The sequence below is a fragment of the Anser brachyrhynchus genome (assembly GCF_964034855.1).
Source record: "Anser brachyrhynchus genome assembly, chromosome: Z".
Taxonomy (NCBI): domain Eukaryota; kingdom Metazoa; phylum Chordata; class Aves; order Anseriformes; family Anatidae; genus Anser; species Anser brachyrhynchus.
Window position 1 is genome coordinate 42,223,690 of NC_137697.1, and position 24,470 is coordinate 42,248,159.

The following is a 24,470-nucleotide window of genomic DNA, read 5'->3' on the forward strand; positions in this document are numbered from 1 at the left end:
CAGGAGATTAGGGCAGTGCCACCTTGCTTCACCACGTAAGACTACCCGTAGCTAAGTGGGGCCATATATACTGCGCCAACAGCTTCAGAGCAGTTTTACCTGTCTTGTGCTCTCTGTAGCCCTTATTTCCTATCAAGGTCCTAAACCAGAAGTGTTTTTTTGTGTTTGTTTGTTTTTTGTCATCTTCAGTCAGATAAAAAGAGGTGACAGAAAACCACCTTGTGTTCTGTTACATTAGCTTTCTTTAAACTTCTGGCTTTTAAAATCCTAGTTCTGATTTTATTTTTCTTTTCTTTTCTTATTTTCCAGGTCTTTTCTTCCCTATGGTGTAGCAGCGCAGGCGACCTGACAGCCGAGCCTGTGGCATGAGTCCCAGCATGACGATGCTGAGCTCCAGACAGGAGGCTCCCAAGAAAAACACTGCAGCGAGACAAGGCAACCCTACACGCCTGCCCACACTTAGCAGCGCTGCCGTGGCGCTCCTGCTTGCCAGCTCGCTCTATCTGCTTCTGACAGAAAGTTTTCACTCTCCGACAGAAGGTTTTGCTGTACCCACGGGCATCTCGCAAGTTTGTCTGAATTAGAAGGCTCTAGGATCCCGGATTCAACTTCTCTGGAGAAGCGTGGATCCTGCTCCTGAAGCAGTCTGCGTGCCTATCGCTACCCTCGAGTTGCTTCTGCTCGGCGACTCTGCCAAGATGTACCTCGCTGAGGACCTCCTTTAAGTGGCAGCTCAGGGCAGAACCACCACTATTTTCGCTTGGAATTGCCGAATACTTCACTCACCCGCCGTCACCCCTGTCCGGCTGAGGACCGCACAGAATATTAGGCACAATGAAACTCCAGGGCAGAGGCAGGAAAGGTAAACCTCACTCTCATTAGCACGTTAATAGCTCGAACTGAGTAAGGACTACCCAGATTTTCCTCCCCCTCTCCCCCCACCGCCATTTTTTACGGACCCAACAAGCGCTCCCCGCGGGCTCCGCCGCCTCGCCCTTTATCCCGGGCTGCTCGCATCGCCGGCCGCGTCCCGGCCAGACGTGCCCTCGGCCGGCACGGCACGGCACGGCACGGCTCGGCACGGCTCGGCACGGCTCGGCACGGGGTTAGGCGGGCCGGGGCAGGCGACAGCGAGCCGCGAGCATCGAGCCGGGGCCCGGGGCCGGCGGGACGGAGGTGAGAGGGGGCGGAGAGAGCTCGGAGGTGAGGAGGGGGCAGGACGGACGGGGGGGTGCCGCGGTGGGCCAGGGCCGGCTCCGGGAGCGGCTCCGGGACCACCCCGTCCCGTCCCATCGCACCCAGCCCCGCCCGGGCCGGCCCAGCTCCGGCGCCGCGCGGCCGGCGAGGTCGGGGTCCGCGGAGCGCCGGAGTGGGGAGCGGGGCCGGGGGAGGTAGCCGGCTGCCCCCCACCCCAGCAGGTCGCCCCTGTCGCCGTGTCGCGATGGCGGCGCCCTCCTGCGCGGCCACCTGGCGCCGCGGCGCTGCCCCGGGCTCGCCGGGGGCCGGGAAAAGTTTGGGAGGCGGCGGCGAGCGCAGGAGGCGGTGCGGGGCCGCGGGGCTGAGCTGCGGCCCAGCCGGGGCTGGTGAGTTGCAGGGGGTCCTCCCGACGGGGGTGCGCGGTGGGGGGCGCCGGGTTTGGGGCGGGGGGCGAGGGAAGCCTGCCTTCGTCCCACGCGCGGCCGTGCGGGACCGGGACGGGCGGGTGGGTGGGTGCGTGCACGCGTGCTGCCGGGGACTGCGAAGCGCAAAGCGGTGTCTGAAACACGGACGCCAACAAAAATAACCGCTCATTAAAGGCTTTTCCGAGGCCGAAAGCTGCCAGTACGTTCACTTCAAAAAAAAAAAAATTTTTTTTTTTTGGAAGTTTATTTGAGTTGTCGAGGACATTGTTCTGCAGCAGATGTTTGTTGTCTAAACTCCGTTTACATCCAGCACGGCATAATTTCGTGGTGGAAATGTGTATTGTAATGTGCTGTGGTTCTCAAAAGCCTTTCCTCTTCTAAAATTTAGCACTGCCAGGGTGTGCCAGACAAATTGCACGTATTTACTTTTCATCTGGAAAGGCTTTAAAAATAAAATATACAGAAGTTTGGCAGTGGGTATGCATTCTTGTCTTTCCCTTTGCCTTGCTTTAAATTGTCATTTGTGGCCAAAGCATATGGCTGTGTGTGAAAGAGAAGGGAGAGCAGGAATGTGTGTGCTGGTGTTGGTGGTGGGGGGTGGTCCAGCCCCTTTGGCCAAGGCTTTTTGTGGATGTCTGGAAGGTAGGAAAATACGGACTCCAGCTGAGCTGCAGTGGGTGTACTGAACATATTGCTTTGTATGTTCTTGTGAAGACAAATGTAGGAAGCCGTGAGTTAAGTCTTGTTCTCACTTCTGTTGACTTCGGGCTATCGTGAAAATTAAGAGTAGTTTGGCACACTGTTTTGAAGAAACAAATTTATTATTTTTCCTGCTCTGAAGTACCCAGTGACTCCTGAGATGGTAAAAGCCCTCAGCCCCTTGTTGTGCTCTTACAGGAGTGCCTGTTAGGAGCTGAGGGCAGAAATGCTGAGGGAATAGCTGCTGACAGGCTTGGCATCCACATTACCACCAGCTTCCCATTGCCTCCTGGCACCTGTGTGGAGCTGGTGAGAGGTATGGCACTGCATCCCTGCCTGTGCTGCTGTGTGCTGGGGCTGGGGAGGGTGGTGGAGGTGCCCCTTTGCCATTGGGCAGGGCAAGGCGTCTGCACAGCGCTGCCCTTCCCACGGCACATGCAGGACAGGAACCGTAAGTACCCTGTCAGACCCCAGGGACGTGAGCCGTGGTGGAGAGACCCTGCTCCAACCTGGAAGGGTGCTTGACCCTGTTAGGACCCTGGAGTTCTGCAGAAGACCACACAAATAGCTATGGGAACCACAAAGCGTAGCAGTGGGCAGGGAGATTTCCCAGGATGGGCACATCATGGGCTCAGCCGACTGCTCCCTCCATCCACAGAGCAGGGAGGACAAAGGTCAGCCAAGCAGCTGAGGAAGGCAACTGAGTTGTCCTCCACAGACTCTGACTCTCAGTGTCGTAACACTTCCTTTATTTGAGCAGTTTGGTGAACACTGCTTTGGCCATCACATCCGCACAAAAGCATAGACGGGTTGCCCCTGCTCTGCCAATAGGTTTACATTTCTAGTGGTACCTGGTGGTGCAGCAATAGGGACTCTGTTTCCTTTAGGGGGAATAAAATGAATTTCCAGCAGTATTGAGCGCTCAGGATATTGAGGTACCTAACCAGGGGAATGCCCAATATGCACAGACATGCTCTTCAGGTCCTTTTTTTAGTATTTCAAGCTAAGGACCATACTTTGCAACTAGTAAGTAGTCTTCTGTGTGTGTGTCTGGGACAAAGACTTTTTGAGGAGTAATTTGTAGGGCTGTCATGAAGCAGTGGTTCAGATATCCTGGATCTGACTGGTGCTATCTTGTTACTATAATATACAACCAGCCGTATTCTTGCTAACTGCTAGAAAATGGATGTTCTTTTTGAGTTACTGGCTACAAAGGAGGAGAAAAAAATGAAAGCATTTTTTAAAAAGTAGCATGGCTGAAAGATATTACCTTGAAATGATGCTGCCAGAAGGAAGTAATTTACTACATTATTATTTATATTAACTTTCAAGTGGCTGGTGAATGAGATTCATTCCCTGAGCGTCCTGGCAAATACTGTTACAGCCTCCAGTGCCTTGCTGCTGGGCTGTCAGAAGCAGATTTACTTTTGTGATACTAAATTTGCTGTAATAATTTTAAGGGAAGAAGTAATTACGAACAATGGAAGAGACCCAGTGTGATTTCTGCTGGCTAAGTACACTGTCCATGCCTTCAGCCAGGGGAACTGGTACAGCGCCATAGCCTTTAGTAGAGTCGTGACAGTTTACATCCATGGAGATATGGCTGATACAGTCCTATGTCTTGCATATCATTTTCCCCACAGAAATAAACATATTTGTTCTTTGGTAGAGAAGTACGATAACTCTACTTGGAAGAGGCTTACAGAAGCACGTATTTTGTTGCATGTGGTGCTGAATACGATGCTCTCAGGCATTCTGATGAGTATTGCTAGTTAAGCTATTGTTAACAAATGCTTTTCTAATAAAATATAGTTGTTTATTGTACAGTGGAAAGCACTTGCAATTCATATGAACACAGTGGCATCTTGTTATAATCCAATACAATGAAAGACTGTGATAATTTCTGTGACAGCAGTGTGTAGATTTTAACTGAATTACAATTAGATTGAACCTTAGCTGAGGTGAAGTTCTTCTGTTGAAGAGCTTCACTGTTACTGTGCTTCAGAAGAAGAGTCAACAACTTGAGGGCCAATTTCTGCTCCTTGGAAATGAATGAGGGGGTTGCCATCATCTTCAGAGAGTAGAAGACCTGCGACACTAAGCGACAACTGTGTTTCTTGGATGATGTATCTCTGTCTCCCTGTGGGTCTCGTCACCAAAGCAGTTTGGACCTAAAAAAATAGAATGGGCAAATAATAGTAGTAAATTACTCTCTCAGAAAATCATTTTAAAGCACCCTGAATGTATAAATGAATTCAAGTCATCTCACCATAGGCTTTTTTTCAGATAAATTCTCTTCTGACTGAGAGAATCCAGGAATAGGAAGGGTGGGAGAAAAATGGTGTGGGTCATCCTTTAAATCCCTTTACATTCATCTGGGACCTGGTTTGCTCCTCCCCTCTTTCACGAGGCACTTGAAAAGGTATCTCCCACTCTTCAAGTGCCCCGGCCAGAGTGCTGGAATAAGAGCAGCTCACATGCTTTTGTGATCTTCAGAAACCTGCGTGTTTTCCAGTGGAAGTACAAACACTTCTGTGTTAAACCTAAGCCTGCTGACAGTGTGCTTGCTATGTTACACAGAATAGTAAATAAGAGATTCCTTAGGATGCACAGGCCACAGCTTGAAAACTATTGTTGTGCTGGTAGAGGCTGAAATCTCACTTTCTTCTCTTGATACCCTTCTTTTGAAAGATTCTTTCACAAGTTTAGGAAGTGTTCATGACCTTTGTGTAAATAAAGAGTCAGGAGCTCTCTTCCCTAAACTAAGCTACTTCATTTGGGGGCAAAAGAAAGTGACCATCCTGCCCATCTAGCACAACTTTTTTTTTTTTTTTTAATTTTTCCCAGAAAAAAAAATGAAACCTTTACAAATTTGGTTCCAGTGGAACCAGTTCTCTTCTCATCCCCCTCCTGGCTTGGTTACCAAGCTGAAAAATTGGCTCTCAGTTCAGCCTCACTGCATACATTTGAGGCAAAAGCACTGATTCTCATTGGAGTATGCAGCCCCTAAACTGTAATGTTTCTGGTAAAGTAGTAAGTGCTTCTGGCATCTCCTGATATTTTTATAAAGCTGTGCAGATCTCTTTGAATATTTATGCATGGCAATGTAAAAAAAAAAAAAGCTGGGAGAATGAATCTGCTGTGAAAAAGCAGCATAGCAAAGTCCATGGGAAAATGTTACAGTTAATCTAAGTCATGATTTAAAGAAAAACAGAAGTAAATTGAAAAGGATGATCTCTCATTGTATAATACTTTACAAAAAGTTAAATGGATGTCTTTTATACATATTTAAAATAGAAGAAAAGTGAACCAGAATGAAACATGATATTTAGAAAGATATGATTTACTTTTTTTTTTCTTTTTTTTTTCCAACTAGTAGTAGAAAGCCAACTAATTTGAATTGGAAATAGGATTGGTTTTGTGATGACTGGCTTTCAGAGCACCTCCTTAATTGTTAATAGAATAATTTTGTATCATTAAGGGTGGGAAGCTATCTTAGGCATTGGCAGTGTGCACATTTGTGTCAGTGCTGACTTTCTCAGGCTCTTTAATACTGAAGGTTTGCTTGGGGAACAGGATCAAGCTCAGAAAGCAGTGACTTTGCTGTACTACTGCTCAGGCAGTAAAAGTTGGGTGGTGTTTTGGTAGTGCCACATACACTCAGGTCTTTTTGGGAAGGAGTAAGCCAGTTGCTGTGAATATGTGCTTGCCGGGAGCTTTTGCTAATCCTTATTGACACTACTGCATATTTTTCATATGGAAATTTTGTAGGAGGAAACACTTATTAGCAATTCTCCACATTGGCATCATACTTCCACAGCAAGAGCTATGGCTTACCCACCACTGCCTTGGTAAATGCACAGCAATGCTAGACTTCGGCACCTCATTGTGGTCAACATCCCTCTTGGCTCCGGGGTTTGTGTTACAGTTTGAGCATCCACACAGGCTGTGGGTGACGTGCAATGACAGTGAAACTTACTTTGCATTTGTTGTTTTTATTTTCAGGGCCTGGTTTCTGAGCCATTCTCCCAAATTAACATGCAAGACTCACTGGAGCTGGGGATACCCGCTGCCTGCCCAGAGGAGTACTTGGACGAACGTGGCTTGATCTCCCTCTTGTGGAAAATTACTGGAACTAAATTCTTGTGATACTGAAGAAGAAATATCCCACATCAGCTCATAAACGATGTCAGCAGTTACTGTGCCCCCTGCTGATGTTGTTGGCCCTCAAGCAAGTGAAGGGATGGACTCTCTGATCGTACTGCATTATAATTACACAGGAAAGCTCATTCTAAGGGAAAAGGCAACTGATAAAATAGACCTGACCACTATTGCATTTCTGATCCTATGTAGTTTCATAGTCCTGGAAAACTTGATGGTGTTGATTGCCATATGGAAAAACAATAAGTTTCACAACCGCATGTACTTTTTCATTGGCAATCTAGCTCTCTGTGATCTTTTAGCTGGGATTGTTTACAAAGTAAACATTCTTATGTCTGGGAAGAAAACTCTGAGCTTGTCCTCAACAATCTGGTTCATTAGGGAAGGCAGTATGTTTGTTGCACTGGGAGCCTCCACCTTCAGCTTACTAGCAATAGCTATTGAGCGGCATTTGACTATGATTAAGATGAGGCCTTATGATGCAAATAAGAAATACAGAGTGTTCCTTCTCATTGGAACATGCTGGCTTATTTCGATTTCCTTGGGTGCCTTACCCATCCTTGGCTGGAACTGTATAAACAACTTGCCAGATTGTTCAACCATTTTGCCTCTTTACTCCAAGAAGTATGTTGTGTTCTGCATTAGTATCTTCATAGCCATTCTGGTGGCCATTGTTATCCTTTATGCACGCATCTACATCCTGGTAAAGTCCAGCAGCCGAAATGTCACTAACCACAATAACTCGGAGCGGTCCATGGCACTCCTTAGGACTGTTGTGATCGTTGTTAGTGTCTTCATTGCCTGCTGGTCTCCGCTGTTCATTTTGTTCCTTATTGATGTAGCCTGCAGAGTCAAGGAGTGCTCTGTCTTGTACAAAGCCAACTGGTTTATTGCTCTGGCGGTCATCAATTCTGCAATGAACCCCATCATCTATACTTTGGCCAGTAAGGAAATGCGTCGGGCTTTCTTTCGCCTTGTTTGTGGTTGCCTGGTGAAATCCAGGGTAGCCAGATCTTTGCCTATTCAGCCCACGCCAGATCACAGTCGAAGTAAATCCAGCAGCAGCAATACCCAGAAGCCAAAGGAAGATTTCCCTCAGATGAGCATTCCCTCGTGTGTCATTGAGAAGCGTGAATCTTCATTTCACAACGGAAACTTCTGTAAGTAAGGGACTCTTCAAGTCAAGGACCTTTCTGTGGCTTAGAATTAAACTACAAGTGTAGTTTAAGTATTCATGCACTTAAATCATAGGGGAAAACACTAACCACTTATTTAACTTTGAGGACTTAATTATCAACAATCATTTGCTTTGTGTGTTCTTTCAGTAACACACCTGATTCAGAAAAGCTTTCCGTGCTACCCAACAGCCAGTACAGAGTCCATGTACATCTATTGACATTGTGCACCATGATGGCATTGCATGATGAGGTTGCATTTGGCACCACCTGATCCTGCAAGACATCAAGAAAACCTGTTAACATTCACTAAATATTCATCTAATAAACGTAACTTCAGCATTCACTAAACGCTGCTGATAATCAGAAAATGAGCCTGATTATTGCCAACTGGGAAAAAAGCTCATTACATATATTGGGGATTATAGTTCTGTATATGTATCTTGCTGTTATGTTAATGGCCTTACTTGTATGTGGTATAAATAGCTGTATATTTGTACGATTCCATATTAAAAAGTCAATGTTTGGTTAGAGTTTACAATATTTTAAACATTGTATTGTAGTATAGAGTGTAAGGTGACAAATTATTCAAAAAGATAGATGTGTTTTGAAGGGGATTTTTAAAATACATGAAGTAGTAGCTTTAAACTGACAGGAACTTTAACATGCCATATCAATGCAGTACATTTGTTTTTTCCACTTAGTCAAACTTTTCATGTTTAGTGAAAGACAACATACATGATAGTTGTCACTGTGACATTTCACAACTTTTAAAAAGCAGTAGTAAATAACCATTAAATGAGGTTATATATGTTTTCTATTTAAAGTAGTTAAAATGTGACCCATCAATACATGTATCAAGGGTATGTACTATTTCAATGCATATATTTTTACTTACTATTTTCAATGTATTTAAAAATGTATGTCAAACCTATGTAAACCTGTGTACATTGTGAATGCACTACCTAAGCTGAGATTCTTCAGTTCTGAAGCAGAGACGTATCATTTCAGAAAGCAATGAACCACAACCTGGTCCTTGTGGAGTTCCTCGTTTTCCCTCCAGGCACTACCACAGCATGGGATTGTGTTGTAGCTTCTCCCTGGGAAGAAGCCCAGCCAGTAGGACAAGATCCTTTTTTTCTGGCAATGGGACCTTACGCTTTTACCGTCTCTGAGCACTTTTGCAGATACAAGAGGGAAGATGCGGTACAGCAGGGTCATGCTGAAGGGCATATCTCCATTTATACCTGACCCTGCCTTGAATATGGAATGATCTATTCAGTTTGGATGATCTTTCAACTTTTCTGGAGCCCCAGAATCATTATTTTGAGGGGCTGTTCCACAGAAACCTGTACAAAAAAAGGTTTGTGGTTTATCACTGACTTACCAGCCTCAGTACAGGATGCTGTTCAGCATCAGGGGGGTTCCCTAAGACCTAGAGTAATTAAGACTTCATAAACATCTGGTTGCAAGTCTCCATGGAAGTGGCCCATGGTACTTCCATCAGTACTAGTACTTTATAGCTGGAGGCTTCAGTGTAGGTTTTCCCTTCACTGGAAGGGAAATTCTCAGATTAGTTCTCAATGTAAACATCTAACTTTCTTGGGCTCCTTTGAAGATTCCTGCTTAATGCCTCCAAACCACACTTTGCCTTAAGCATAATCAGAAGAAGTTGAGGCTTTTTAATTAACAACTTGTAGGAGCTCATCCTTGGCTTTACTCCTGTCTTAATCATTTAAACAGCAGCATAAAGACTCTTTCAAAGTACGTACAGTGTGTAAGTGGTGTAATGTGTGTAGCAAAAGCCTTTAAAATGTAGAGATTTGCATTGTGATTATCTTCTTACAAGCTAGCAGTCTACTTGTAAATGTTTTATGCTGTTAGAAAACAGCAAGAACAAAGAAGAATATAAAATGAATTTGAATGAACTGTGAAAGAGAGTAGAAAATGGACAACTTCTACCAAAAATGTTGAAAAGAAGTGCATAGAGATTAAAAACAAACTAAACTAAGCTAAGCATGAACAGGAGCATGAACTGCAGATACAGGCTAGGTCAGCAGCTCTGTAGCTTTGTTAGAAATAGAACTGACAACATTGCATTGTTGTGGCTTAGGTTTTTAGATGTTACAGTGCTATTTGTCTGTATTTTCAGTCTTGAAGGTCTCCCTTGAAGTTGTGATTTTGAAAACTGCCTGCTAAAATATTTGTGTGCTTCCAAACGTTAGCTCGAGGTGATGGCACGTGGCAGCATTCCTTGCTATTTGTAGAGGAGATAGGCCTTAGCAGGACAACTGTTTGAGAAAACTTTGTGGCTGACCCCACACCAACCCTCACATTGTGTTGTAATATGTGATTCTCCGTATTTAGGTGAAAAGTAAAAAATGAGTATTTGTAGTGGCCAAAGTCTAGGAACGTGCCTGTAAAAGTGAATTTTAACATCTGGATGCTAGTCTTAGCTATTTGTTAGAGTTGATGCAAGGTGCAAGCAACTGTTTGAGGCCATGTGATTGCGTGTCAATAAAAAAAAAAAAATCACTCCACTTTGATATCTGTCTCTTATTTTTTGATCTGGATGTTGTTTTGGTGTTTTATTTATTTTGTTTTGTTGTTGTTGTTTGGTCTTTTTTTTTTTTTTTGCTGTACTTTAAGCAGATTCCTAATACTCATGGGTTCACATTAAACACTGATAATATATCTAAAGAGATTTTTTTCCAGTGGGTACATCCCACTTGGATGTGTTAGGTAAAACACAGGTTTGGGAAGATTTCAGACAAAAATTTTAGAGTAGGGTAAATTGAGGGCTTCAGTTCTGGACCATAACCAACCAGGAAGATTCCCTACCCTTGAAAATGTAAAAAGATAGAGGATAAGCTTCTTTTCCCCTAAAATTTTAGAAAATTCCTTAAAATGCTGCCCAGAATCCAAGATTTTTATTATCTAGGCTGATTTGAGCATGCTAGAAATCCAAATCAGATCTCCCCTTCATAAAGGATTCTACATGGAGCAAAAACCGTAAAGCAGAGTCACATTTCATTCATATTATTTCATGAATTAGAATATTTATTTTGGTTCCATATTACAAAAGAAATGCAAATCCAACCACCGAAGGAGATAAAAGTTTTCATGAGGAGCTTTCACCAGAGTCTTTTATTGCTGGCAGTCTTATAGAGCATTTTCAACTCATTAGGTACCATAAACATTTGGAAAACGTATATTTAAATCCCAGACCTTTGAACTGAAGTTGTCATGTAGCAGTCATCTTTTCAAGGAGCGTAAAAAGGGTCTGGCCTTCCATAGAAAACATAGATTTAAATTCTAGGTTTCGTGCCTGAAAGCACTATTTGTGAGAGCACTGTCGGCTGTGGCTCTGCCGCCCCTGGAGCTAGAGGAAGGCTCTGCCTCTTCTCCTGGGAGCAGACTCGGACCCTGGGCTTGCCCACTCAGATGGCTCACTGTGCTGGCTGCTGCACACAGCGGTTCTGTAGAAAAGGCACATTTGACAATAAGCGACTGTAGTTAGGGTGTAGCATTGCCTTAAGCATTCGTTATTTCCAACTGCTTTAGTGAGGAAATGCAAAGAACACCTGGGCATAAAGCGCTGGGTGCCAAAAAGCTAGGAGCCTGAGGGCAGCCAATCTGCCCCTGCCCAGCTCAGCTTTGCTGGCATCAACCCAGCTTAATGCCATTTAACCCAGCATTTCCAACAATATCATTAGATAGATCGGCCCCTTAACCATGCTGGGAGCTGTGGACCCAGTGGCCACTTCGGGCCTGAGGGCAATCCCTTCTCATGGCAAAACTCATAGGGCAAGCACGACAGCAGTGATCGGGGGTTTCTGCTTGGCCACTACTGAGGCATGAGGCTAGCTGCAGCCCTGAGTGAGCTGCAGGCACTGTGAAGAGGCATGCTGGCACCCCTGAAGCTTTCAGAGCTGCATTTCTTCTCTCCAAGAGCGATGTAACTTCCCAAGGCATCCCCGGGCTCAGCTTTTCTCCAAATGGGTAAGAGGGAAGGACTTTTACAAGGTGCCACTCTGGTGTTGCAGGAAGGGGATTTGGGTACTGTCGGCCCAGCTAAGCTTTCTTCAGAGGAAAAGGCTTTCTCTGCTCCACAGCACACTAAATAGCTGCTCTTGCATGGGCCTTGTCCTTACTGTCACTCTCCATGGAAAGACCATGGAACTGGCTACCATCACCTACTTAGTGTGCCAAGCAGGAAAGCTACCTTTTCAAGTGAGCACATCATCTACCCCAAATGTGTGGGCCTGTATGATTAATTATGTGTATCTTGAAAATGTTATTTGGCAAAATGGAAAAATGGAAGTCAAAGGTGCCTCTGTGAAAGTAAATAGAGCTGCTCTGCTGTATAGTCAGTGTAACCGAGGTCAACGCCCTCACGTGTTACCTCATCCTCTAACATTTTTGGTCTCTGTTTCTACTGAGGGGAGTAGTTCATTGGCTTAATAATATTCAATATCCAAGTAAACCCTGCAGATTTTTTTTTTTATGCTACAAAACAGGTGTGCCTTCAGTTAAAAACAGTAAACAAACAAACAAACAAACAAATAAATAGGGAACCTGGGCATAGGAGAACAGACTCAGGCCCACTTTAGATACATTTAGAGTTGATAGCAGTGCTCATTATTTTATTACTTTGGTTAATCACATACAAACTGAATAATCAGAAAACAGCTGCATGACACATATTCCAAATTCTGTTGCTCAAGGACTTTCTCAGAGACAAAATTTGCCTCTATAACCAGAATATCACAATCAGCAGACAAGCTTGAGATTCACAAAAGTTTGGGGAAATATAAATGATCACAATATTTCCACATACATTATTTTTCCTGCAATTCTCAATTAAAAATATTTCTAAAAGTAATAAATATTAATAAATATCAAATGTACAGTCAGACTCCCTTTTACAGTAAAATAGCCACTTTTTTGTTTTGTTGTTGCTGTCCATACAACGCGAAGAAAAACATTTAACTCAAAAGAAGAAACCTGGCTTCCTTTGAGATTTAACTCTGCAGGACTTTACTTAGAAGCAGTTATCACACCAGTCCAGCCACAAAGGACACAAATATATATCTCCTACCAATTATAATCTTTACATCCTTCACTTATGAAAAATTTCATCTTTTCTGAATGAACATTTGTCTGGGTGTTTTTGGTAGTTTTGCCTCACTGAAGAAAAAGGAGGCCTGCTGGAGAAAGCTGTCTTTATCCTTGTTATTTGACCTTCATCATAACTACATGAACTGTAATTGCACATCTTAATCTCAAAATTTGAGGCTACCTTCATTAGCTGAGTCATCCTTCCTGGCTCCCTCAAAGTGGGGTAGCAGAATGAATCACTTAGCTTTTGTTTCCTTTTTCTTTTGGTTTCCACAGCTTGTTCTGGTGTCAAACAAGGTTTAAACAACCTTTACTTAGCATTTCCTTTATACAATGCTTTTGCTAAAAATATGTAGCTCTGTAGCTCTATCCCCCTTACTTAGACAAAAAAAAAAAAAAAAAGTGCTGCCTGTTCTCAGTGGAAGCCATATATGATGCTCATGTTGGTGGATGCAGATGAACAAAAAGAGATGAACCTTAGGCATTGTACAAGTATTTTGCAATTCTCTTCCTCAAGGTTCTGCTTAACCCTATCAGCCAATTAGCATGTTTTTAATTTGGCGGCAGCTTTCTATTCTCATTAGTGGCTCATATGCCTATTGGCTCATGTTTCCAGGCCTCACACTTCTTAACCCTGGGGTTTTCTCTCCCAAGGCAGCTTTTCACCTTTTGGCTTTTCCAAGTCTCTATTTAACTGCAGGCAGGTTTTATGTGTTACTTCTCCACAGGCCTGCACATGTTCCAGCTGCACCCAATGCTGGTGTGAGCAAGGTGAGACACTGAGTGAGTGGGTAGAATGACTGAGCACAGAGCTTTGAGTAAGATTTTTTCCATATCTTGACAGCTTTGAGCCAGTATAGGTTTGTGGAGAGTGCAATCGTAGTTTTGCAGAAAAAAAGGCTGTGCAAATCAACATATTTTTGACAGTAACTACAATAAAACAATTTAGATTTTATACAGACATATTTTGAAAATGTCTGGAAGACAAAAAGAGAAATGTATGTATTACATCAGCTCAGACTTAACGCATATATGGTTTACAATAAAAATTCTTGGATCTACCATTTCATATAGTTTTCAAATGCAGCATTTACTACTTACAAATTTCTAAATATGCATAAATTCTATTATGAATACTGTATCTGGGACTTGATGTGTCAGCAACAATTGCACTGTGGTATAAATTTTATAAATTCTCCTCCTCTTACTGCACAACATGATACTTGGGGACAAAGATAGTAAGGAACATGAACAGTTTATTATGTGAAGGAGAAGAAGGATGCCAGGATATCAAAAATTTGGTGTTGGTAAGTGACATTTACCAGGCCATTTATAAACTTTTTCTTGACATGACAGTGCACATTTTGCAATCAAATCCCAGTCCCAGGCCTATGTTCTTTGTCCTTTGCTTTTTGTTGAACAAGTACAGTACAACAGAGAGGTATCTGATATACCTAGCATCAGCTCCCATTGGGAATCCTGTAGGATTTGAAGTGAAGGGAAGCTTCAGTTTAACCTTCTACCCTCACCTCATGTGCAAAGCCCCGGGCAGAGAGGCCATGGAGATTGCATCTCCTCCTGCACCTAGGCATAGCCAACTTGAACATCCTTCTCTTTTGTTCTCCAGGAAGGGAGCCTGGAAGTCCTCACAGTGTGCAAATGCCCATTGAAACCAGAAGGTAATTCTGTTTTCAACTTGCATTTTCTACCTTTGGAGTTTCATTGCTTGTGAAGCATCTGAAACAACTAAAACTTTGGGAACATGACTATACCTCAGCTCTCAAATCTATTGCTTCCAGCTTCAACATTATGAAATTGTTAATATCCTAAAAATTAATATAGAACTTTAATAAAATCAATCAGAAGCATTTGTTTCACTTCTAACAGTCTTGTTTAAAGGAATCTAATGAATTTTCATTAGCCATAGTTCATATAGCTGCAATACAACTGGAATCAAAACTGATAAGCAGATTTACTGGTAATAGTTTCAATTCTGACTTCTCAGCTATTCCCTGGGAAAATATCAAAGGATAACTGAATATTGTATAATCTCAGTGATTTCTATTGAGTGTAGTAAATTTGTTCTTTCAGTTAAATCCCAGCTCTTGGAGTCATGGTACCAAATGATCACCATATTTTTAAAACCAGTAAGTGTATAGCCCTTGAGACTGCATAAAAGAGAAGAAAACCAAAAGGTAAGGGGACTCAAAACCAAAGTCAAACATTAAAAAAAAAATCAAATTATTATGCTGTCAACTATACAGTTTTCAGCCAATCACACAACATTGGTCCCATAGCTTTATGTCTCTTAAATTGCTAGCATTGTTGGCTCCTCACAAAAATGAGGAGAAATGACTTTCTAACAGGTTCAGTTCTCTCTTGCTGAGCTCAGTGTAAAATGTCTCTTTCACTCTAATGACAACAGTTTTGGACCTGCTAACCAAATGGCTGTACAGTTTTTATACCATTCTTATATAGTGGAAAGCCAAATCTATGAGACTGACAATTACAAAAAGCAGTGGCAGGATCTGCCAAAGGAGCATTAATTTGCTTGCTCTTGCATATGCTTGCTCTTCCTTGCTGGTTGGTTCAAGATCATCTGGTTTCAGTGACTTAGAAAAGGCTCTTGGCCTTCACATCTGGCCAGACAGGATCTCCCAGGCCATTATGACAGTGAGGTATCATTGCAGCCCAAATGTTGAAGCCCAAACCACCACCAAGGACCAAAGTACATATGATCTAGCTACCTGTAACCTTTGCATCATCAGTGGATAAGTTTGGTAAATGGGATGTGCTGGAAGAGAAGTTTAAAACAGCCACATTTTCTTGAAGGCAGAGTTTGTGAAATGTAGTTTGGGGAACTGAATATTTCTGGCAAGCTTTTTCAAGTCTCCTTACCATCAGCTTTAATTTCCAAATCATGCAGCTATTTGGCTGCTAAAGTATTAAAGCTACAGCTAGGGTAATGGTTAAAAAAGAAAAAAAAAAAAGAAAAAAAAAAGGAAAAATAATAATAATAAAAAAAAAGAATCTGCTTATTTCGGTGGATGTTTTGTGCCTTCATTCATACCCCTGTATCTTGCCATATTTTTCCCAGCATGCACTGGCAGGATACTTAGGAATCCAAAACAGAGATAGGCAGCAGGTGGGATTTTTGAAGGCATCTGAAGAAGTTAGGCACCTGACCATTATGGAAGTGATACACAATCATATTTGAAGTACAAAAGAGGCCTTTTGTTACAGTTAGGTATATCATACTGAAAACTTTCCAGGACATGTCCATAGAAAGGTGGGAGACTGGAATGACGAGTGTTACATATGATGAAAAAGGAAGCAACTGAGATACTTCAATGGGCAATATGGTAAGAACAGATACTCTTAAATAAAATCAGTCTGATTGATACTGCTTTGGGGTATGTGATCTCTTCACTTTCCTTGCAAATTCCAACTCGGTAAAAGGAAAACCCAGATTTTAAGAATTAAATATTTTACGACTTTAAGTGTCATGCTAATTTGCAAGGCAGCATTGACTTTCTTTCCTTTGCTCTCAGCTCACATCCAGACCTAGAAACATCAGATAATAACTATCTCCAAAAAAAATGAATCAGAAGCATTTGGTTCACTGAATGTCTTCTTTTGGTTTCAGAATGTTTTGATTACATAATCAAAAGTATTTTTATTTCATGGGTCACATGATTAGTCGTAGGTACCTTAATAATTTTAATTCTTGAGAACAACCAAAAAAAAAGTCTTTCAAAGTTGCAACTTGACCATATTTCAATGTATGACGTACAAGAAATAGGTACAAGAAATTTTTTTTCTTTTTTTTTTTTTCCCCTTATCTAGTGATGCTATCTGAATGAATTCTAAGTGAATCCTTCAATCAGTTTGGTCTTAATTTAAAAAATTCTTAAACTTAAAAAAATTCTTAAAAACAAGTCTAACTGACTACTTGAGGACAGGCAGGTGTTTAACTTAGACTTATCCTGCTAACTTTTGGCCACTGTAAATCAAGTCTGATGATTTGATTTGAGATGCTTCTGCTAGAGAAGACCTTTGAATGCTGAAGGCTAAATCCTAGCTCTGTCCCAAACTTTGCCATTACAGGAACTGTGTCTATTGAATTTTCACGATAATTTTACATAAATAAGAACTAAGGCTCATAAAACAGGAAAATAAATTAATATAGTGCTCGAATTTGAACAGTACAGACCTTCATTAAAACAATTCCCAGTACCAAAAGACAAGGACACATCTGTCAGAAATGCATCTTTAGTGTATATGTATATTTTAAACTTCATATTTCGAGAAAAGCTGTATATTTGCAATACCTATCTCTTGCTGAAGGTCAAAGTCAAGTTATACTTTGGGAAGAGGCACCTAATAACTAGATAAATGCAAATGACATCATTTGCAAAACTGATCACTGTGTCATAATAGTTTTCACTATCCATAAGACTAAAAGATTTTTCAGATATGTCTTTAACCAGCCACATACATCTTGCATTAAACCTACTAATTACAAGTTACTGAAACTTGCCTAATCAGTATATAACATCTCACTGGAAACTGATAGTCAAGGACACCTAGATCTTCACCACAACCAGAGAACTATTTATAAATAACCTTACCATTCAAATTAACAAATTAAAGTTGCAGAATATTGTTGTATTATCATTAGAAAAATCAAATGCATACACCTTTTACACAGAGCGATCACAACAAATCATTGTTAAAGCAAGATACAAATGCTTTGAGTAATATCATATAGGAATTCAGACTTGACATCAGAAAGAAAATGCTTTTGATATCTGTGACACTGAATAACGCTTTAAAAAAAAATCCTTTTATGCTAAATTTCTGAGTTGGAATACACGTTGCTGAATTCAGTCTCCTTCCATGGTACTTAATCAACGTGTTCCAACTGTAATCCCCATAATTGTGCTTCTTACATAAAATCATAAATAAGATGCCCAATATTTGTTTTCTCAAGAAATTGAGACTGCTGTATTCTATTTTTATCTGAACAATCACAATTGGCATTTTTCTTCTGTTAAAAACACATGGCACAGAAGATTAGTTCTATACCATCAACAGACTGACTTGAAAAATATAAATATATACTGTATTTATATATTATGTGTATATATATACACTATCAATATTCACAATTGAGGATCAGAACAATTTTATTGAAATTACTTTTTAAGAAAACCTTCTGTTGTGACTTCAAGTCCACATAAAGCATTGAGAATTTTCAAGTAAACTGTGTGAAATAGGGCTTCTTAAACCTAAAGAAAATATATTGGTCAAATATATGGGAATATGGTGGGTGTTTTTTTGTTGGTGGTGGTTTTTTGTGTGTGTCCTTTTTTTTTTTTTTTCTTTTTAACATACATGTTTTCAGATCTGCAATTTCCACCAGTTATAACTTGCAAGTTACAAAAACTAAGAGTTATCTGGAGTCAGTGTTTCCTCTCAGCAGGCTGCTGCAAGCAGAGTTCACTCCCAGAAGAAACTATTGGCAAATTATTCTCAAGGTGATGATTGATGAGATGACTTATGCTGTCAAAGACACGGTCTTTTGTACGAACCTTCAAAAAAAGGATGCAAGAAGACAAGTTAAGGAGCAAAATATTTTTTCTCATAACTTTGCACCAAAATTCTCTAAAAATAAAATGGCACCATTAATTATGTCTTTTAGACAGATCCCTTTCCCATCAAAAGCAGTGGAAATCTGGCTGTTTAGTCTCTGTGTGTTTGTCTCTGACTCTCCCTTAGTCTCTCCAAACAGATACTCAGCAAGATACCTATGAGCTAGTCTACTATTATTACTTTTGATGAATAGGCCTGCCTGAAAATTTCCATACAACATTATGTTTCACTGTAAGTTGGATTTTTAGACCAACTTTTCTTTTTCAAGAAATTACACATTCCTTTTAACTACTTTCACCTTTTTATTAAAAAGGGATATCCATCCAGGGATGCCAGAACCTCTCTGTGCATTTCAGCATCTTTGTGTTTTCCTCAGCAAAGCCCTTCTTCCTGAGATGCCAAAAAAACCTTCTCTGGTGCCCACTGGGAAATTCCCTTCCGCTGAAAGTGAACCATCCACCACTTGTGTTTGGCTTGAATTTCCACAGTGCTGCATGGCACATGCTTGGGCCTTTGAAAGTGAAACAATTTAGGGTACGGAATGTCATTTTTTTCTAGCCCATTTATCAGTACTCTGCTCTGGAATCCTGCTAAGTGAATTATTACAGCTGTAATAAGAGAAAACTGATATTACAAGGTAAAACAGTCAAAAGTTAGGGTAGGCCAAGACCTAATTCATATTACAAAACATCTTTAATTAACTTAATTTAATCTTTATTATCTTTAATTATATAACCTCATCTTCCCAGAACATTTCCTTCTTATGTTTAAAATAACTTAAGGCATACAGCTTCCACATGCAGAGCAAAGTTGTGATAATGCTTTTGTGTTGTGATAGTTCTACAATGTCTCAAGCAAAATTGTATGAACACTGCTCTAAAATGAAGCATGTCATCTATTCTCATTGAATGTTTCTAAAAAATCATAGAACAGAAAACAGATAATGACTTTCGTTAAAACTTTCAAAAAAACAGTTTATGCTGCAGTGAGCACCCTGCTTGAAATATTTCAGTCTTCACAATAAAGTTCTGGCAAAATTACAAGAACTTGGGACACAATGTCACAGGAAAAGCAAGCAGCAAACAACACCGACGGCAAATTATGCTATTTTCTGAGTCTGCATTTAGCAGTGTTGCTGAAGAAAACCAGTTGGCTCTCATGCTTTCTCAAACACACTACTTTTAAACAACACTTTCTGTAATCATTAAAAGCTATATTTTTCAAAACTAAGATATCTTTAAAACATCAGGAACTTTCATTACCTATATTCAAACTAACACATTTTCAGCCCATTCAACTCAAGCGAGAGCTTTCTCACCCTCAGTACTATGCACCATCATCACCACGGCTCAAGCTTCAATCCTAAACCCAGTAGAAAGCCTGCAGTACTCACCTTTACGCATCCCTTATCTAAACTAGAGATCTTTTGTGAGCTGGATCAGAGCAGAAGCGGCAGCACAGTTAACTGTTCTGGAAACACACCTTGAGGAGTTGTAACATGCCACTTGATAATTTGGGTGTGAAATGACTTTCAAGCACTCTGTATGAACCAGTTTTTACAAATAATCGCAGAGGCCAAGCAGGAAAAACGCATGCCACTGGGGCGCTGCTGAGGCTTGCCACATGCCAGCGTTTTATGAACGACTCTCCTCTCTAACAAGTCACAAACAAGGCTGCTGAGGAGCTGTGTCAGGACCCCACAAATCACACAAACAGCTCAGCTAACCTAAATACAGATATGAAAACGCTGTCGTCACCGACTGGTGCCTCCCGAGCCAGCTGAAGCTGATGCAGAGCAGCAGAAACACCCGGTGAGCGCTGCCGAGATGGTGCACAGGAACTGTCACAGGCCTGGGTAAAACCCTGCCAGCGAGAGGAACAGCAGATATCACATCTACTTTTTGGCTTCCAGAGCTCCTGGCGAGACATGCCCGCACCTTGTAGCAGCTATTTCTGCATTTATTTTGAAGGGGGAATTATGACATAAAACAGCCGCCAAAATTTTAGAGGAGGCCGCTCCCCGATATGCGCAGGGCCTGGCGTCCTGGCCAAACCCGGGACCTGGCAGATGGCGCAGAAAAAGTGTTAAAAACATTCTTTGACTGCCCTCGTGTGGCGAAGGTAAGTAAGTAGACCGGCAAGTACTGTGGGCATTGCGGTGTTGTAGTCCGCAGAACCGCCGTAATGCTGCTGGCCTTCCTTCCGCAGGCTTCTCAGATGAAATAGATGCCAAAAAGCCACCTCCTTTCCAGGAGTTTCTCGTTTACTTTCCGGCTTTTAAAGCTGTCCTTTAGAGAGGAAGAGGGGTTGCTGTCTGTCAGCTACCAGGGGACAAGAATAAAATGTGTGGCAATGCTCTCTCAGGTGAGGCTCAGCTTCCCCAGAAGCACGACAGACAGATGCAGAAACAGGAGTTTCTTTTCATTTGCTGTTCTGCTGCTGGGAAGCTTCATCAGCTAAAGGAGTGCCTGTGCAGCAAAGAGATGAAGCAATTTTACCCCGATGTGGCAAAGAGGTGGCACAGTTTTACTCCAGTTGTCTCCTGGCCTTAAGAGGGGGAAAACATGATGGCCTGGGGGGCCTGGTCTGTGTCCTCACTGACAGAGATCATGTGGAAATTCCCAGCACAAACACTGGTTGAACATGCACAGCTGCCAGCAACTTCTCAGCTAGAAGACCAAAAAGGGGCTTAGCTACACTTTTGACTAAGTTAATAATGTGGTGGCCAAAGTTTGACATTGATAGGGAACCAGGTCCCTGAGGCCTCCTGCAGATGTTATGCAGGAGGTCTTCTGCTAGCCCTGAAATGTGCGTGTATGCATGCAGTATGTCTTCTGCTAGGCATCAGGAGAGAAATGGATATGATGACACCTTACATGAAGCTGTCTTTCTGATCAGTTGTGGCTAAGCTGTAAACAAGTTTACACATATTCAGAGAAAATACAGGAAGTCAGAAAGCGCCTGTATTACTCTGTAATCAGCACTTACGGTTCCTTCTGGATCCACCAAAAGAAGATGCTTGGCTTGTCCATTTTGCATGCCTGTCAGCACATAGGAACCTGGATTTGTGGTACTTTTTCTCACAAGGAAATCTCCACATTTCTTTAACAGCTGTTCTGCTTCTTTCCTGCTCATCTCGCCTTGATACCATGGCTCTGTACTTAGCTCTTGCATTGTAGTCCAGTCAGCAGCTCTGGATAAAAGAGGACTAGTACATTCAATGGAAGTGGATTTATTCAACACAGGCTCAGGAGTTTGGTTCTTGAGGGCATCTTCAAATGGTTCTGGTTATACAAATAGAAAGAAGTGCAAGATAATTCAGAGTTAAATCATGTTGCAAAAAAAAAAAAAAAAAAAAAAAAAAGTGACATTCCATACATTTTTAACTGGATTTATTCTGTGTTATAGTCACTTTCCTTTATCTTCATGAAAGAAAAGAAAAAAAAAAAGGAAAAAAAAAGACATACAGCTAAGCTTACTGATCTGTCATGTATTAAGACTAAGGAGTGTAATATGTTAAAAACGTGTGTTATACACACAAAGACAGTGATAAAAATCAAGAGTAAATGTTGGCAGGAACTTTTGAAAGGTACTGATTTCATTTCAGTAATGGCCACTGTCAACAGCTGTATTTATGTGCTTTGGTACAGGGCAAAGCTCCCTTTTTGCCCTACCAGTTACATCAGACAGTTTCATTTAAAATAAATTGCGTAGTATGGGTACCCAAAGTCATTATAGCCATATCTGGTCTCTCTTCAAGCAACGTATTCATTTATCCATTATCCATGATTATATATTACTCAGCTTACTCCTAACCTCAGCCTAGGAAGAGGACTTTGGGACAAAGAGACGGGTTAATACCTTTATTGTGATTTACCTAATTGAAATTAGCCCTTGGGAAGTAATCTTTTAAACTTCAGCTGAATCCTGAACTCAGTGTTACTTTCCCTAGAGTGGAATGGAAAGAGGTGTCATTACATACCTCAACAGTCTTACAGAAATAGTAAATAGGTCAGCGTATGTTTCATTATAGGCTCTACTGACCTACCAGATGCTATTTGCACTTTTAGATTTTCATCTTGCCATCTAGCACATATTAAAAAGACATATTGTTCTGTGTCCACTGGTCTCACTAAAGAACATCTGACGAGAGCAGTAGTGTGAAGTAATACACATGCTCAAAGTAAACTGCTCAGAGACTAGGGGTACGTAGCCGTGCTTGTGTGGGGTCACTGAGAAGTTAACTCAGAGAGATAGAATACATACTTTGTTGTTACAGTTTAGATAATTCTTAAATCTAACTTGTGTATATATATATATATATATGTCTTCACTATGTTGCAGTCGGCACTACTCCACATGTTTAGCTTGACAAGCCACTGACTTTGGGCTAGTTGACATACTTTCTGATAATAGTTTTCCCTTATGATCCAATGGTCAATAAAGCCTAATGCAAGGTGCAAGATGAGAAATCAATTTGTCTTATTTTTAGGAAAAGAATGTATATAATATAGAGGTAAGCTTGTCCATGTTTTAAGGGCATGGCTGTTAGAAATTACGGTTAACATCCATCATTTCAGTCAGCAGACTTTTCTCATTTTAGATCTATATTGATAGATAGGTGCACTCTCTAACTTTTCTTGCCTCCCCCTTTCTTTCAGTTCAAAATCTTTCTATGCTGTGGAAATAGAGCCATATCTCAGCAAAAACAAGCCAGAAAGACTGTTTCATGTAGACTGAAATAATAGAAATGTAGGTATGTTATTTCATGAATAACATGTAGGCACCAACTGCTTTGTCTCACTGCCTTTTAATAATATGAACTAAATTGAATAAATCATGTGTCAGCAATTGAATGGAAGTAAGACGAATAGAACAACAAGGAAGGTTTTCTACACATCAAATTGCTTTCCCCATACCTTTTGTTAAGTATCTGCTCATGGCTGAAAACATTGTATATGGGTAGCACCAGCATCAAAATTAAGACTGATGCTTAAAACTTTATTTGAAGACTATAGCTGTGACACTGATTCCAGGAAAGCTGACTTCAAAGTTAAAATAAATGGCTAGGTAGGGCTGTAGACCTATCCGGAGGAAGAGAGAATTTACTTTTACCTCTCAATTTCCTTGTTGCACAAAGTCAAATGCAGTATGCATTGACTTCCAAGGAACAAGTTCACAGGACAGGCAAGGAGCTAGTTCTCCAGTCAGTCACTCCTTCACTATCATGCATGACAGGGCTCTCGATTTATTTTCCTTCTGGCACAGTTACCCATGATGCTATGGATAACATAGACTGCAACTTAACACAGATCTAATACAAATTAGCTTCAGATCTTTGGCTAGCCTTATTTTTATCTCAGACAGATATGAAACCACCATGAATTCTAAAGCTCACTGTGACTCCACCAGGGATACTAAAATTTCATCTGGAGAATTTTAGAATTATTTTTATACAGAATTAATGCATAAAGTCTCTTGCTAGAAAGGGAGTGAAAAGGAAGGGAACTCACTCATGTCGAACAGATCCTTTCCAGGGCTACTCTCTTTGGTATTATCTGTGTTTCCACTGAAGGTACTTTCAGCATCTGCCTGAAGTGCCAATAGAGCTTCCATATTTATATGCTGAGTGTTCACGTAAGTTGGCATCTCTGCTGTTGGAGTTACTTGTGATCTCCCTTCTGGCACACTATAAATATCCAGAGATCCTGGAAAATTCAAGAGATGCTGATTATTTTTTTTTATTTTTTATTTTTTGTCTTTTACATAATAGTGTTGTTCGAATGAACAGATGATGTCAAAGCCCATCACCACAGGTTTAAAATTCCCTGGAATGGAAGATAGAAAGACAGTAACTGCTGGACCTAATAGAAAAAAAATGCTGAGGAAAGTAGTCATAATAGTGTTTCAGTGAATTTTATTTTTAATTATTCAGGAGAAAAGGGATTTTTTGTAAATCAAGACTGTGAGTTTCAAATTAGCTGGGGACTCATTGGGGATGAAATGCAACCAAGTTCCCAAATCAGTGCACATTAAC

General features: G+C 41.1%; 2 protein-coding genes across 5 annotated transcripts in view; one reads left to right on the forward strand and one right to left on the reverse strand.

Annotated features, from left to right (window-relative positions):
• Positions 1–116: 116 nt before the first annotated feature.
• S1PR3 (sphingosine-1-phosphate receptor 3) lies at positions 117–15,815 on the forward strand. 4 transcript variants are annotated; one of them, XM_080574729.1, is made up of 2 exons: positions 117–862; positions 6,327–15,815. In XM_080574729.1, exon 2 carries the CDS (start codon positions 6,508–6,510, stop codon positions 7,648–7,650), a length of 1,143 nt encoding a protein of 380 aa, XP_080430855.1. In that variant the 5' UTR covers positions 117–862; positions 6,327–6,507; the 3' UTR covers positions 7,651–15,815. The 4 variants fall into 4 exon arrangements, with proteins under 4 accessions (XP_080430855.1, XP_080430857.1, XP_080430856.1 ...); XM_080574731.1 differs by lacking the exon at positions 117–862 and adding an exon at positions 931–1,203; XM_080574730.1 differs by lacking the exon at positions 117–862 and adding an exon at positions 931–1,176.
• Positions 12,276–24,470, reverse strand: part of SHC3 (SHC adaptor protein 3) — a 69,348-nt gene continuing 57,153 nt past the window's right edge. The window contains exons 10-12 of the mRNA XM_080574727.1: positions 23,947–24,141; positions 21,422–21,717; positions 12,276–18,372 (exon numbers count right to left, since the gene is read on the reverse strand). Coding sequence (XP_080430853.1) covers positions 18,244–18,372; positions 21,422–21,717; positions 23,947–24,141 — 620 coding nt within the window. The 3' untranslated portion in view covers positions 12,276–18,243. The remainder of the gene's footprint in view (positions 18,373–21,421; positions 21,718–23,946; positions 24,142–24,470) is intronic.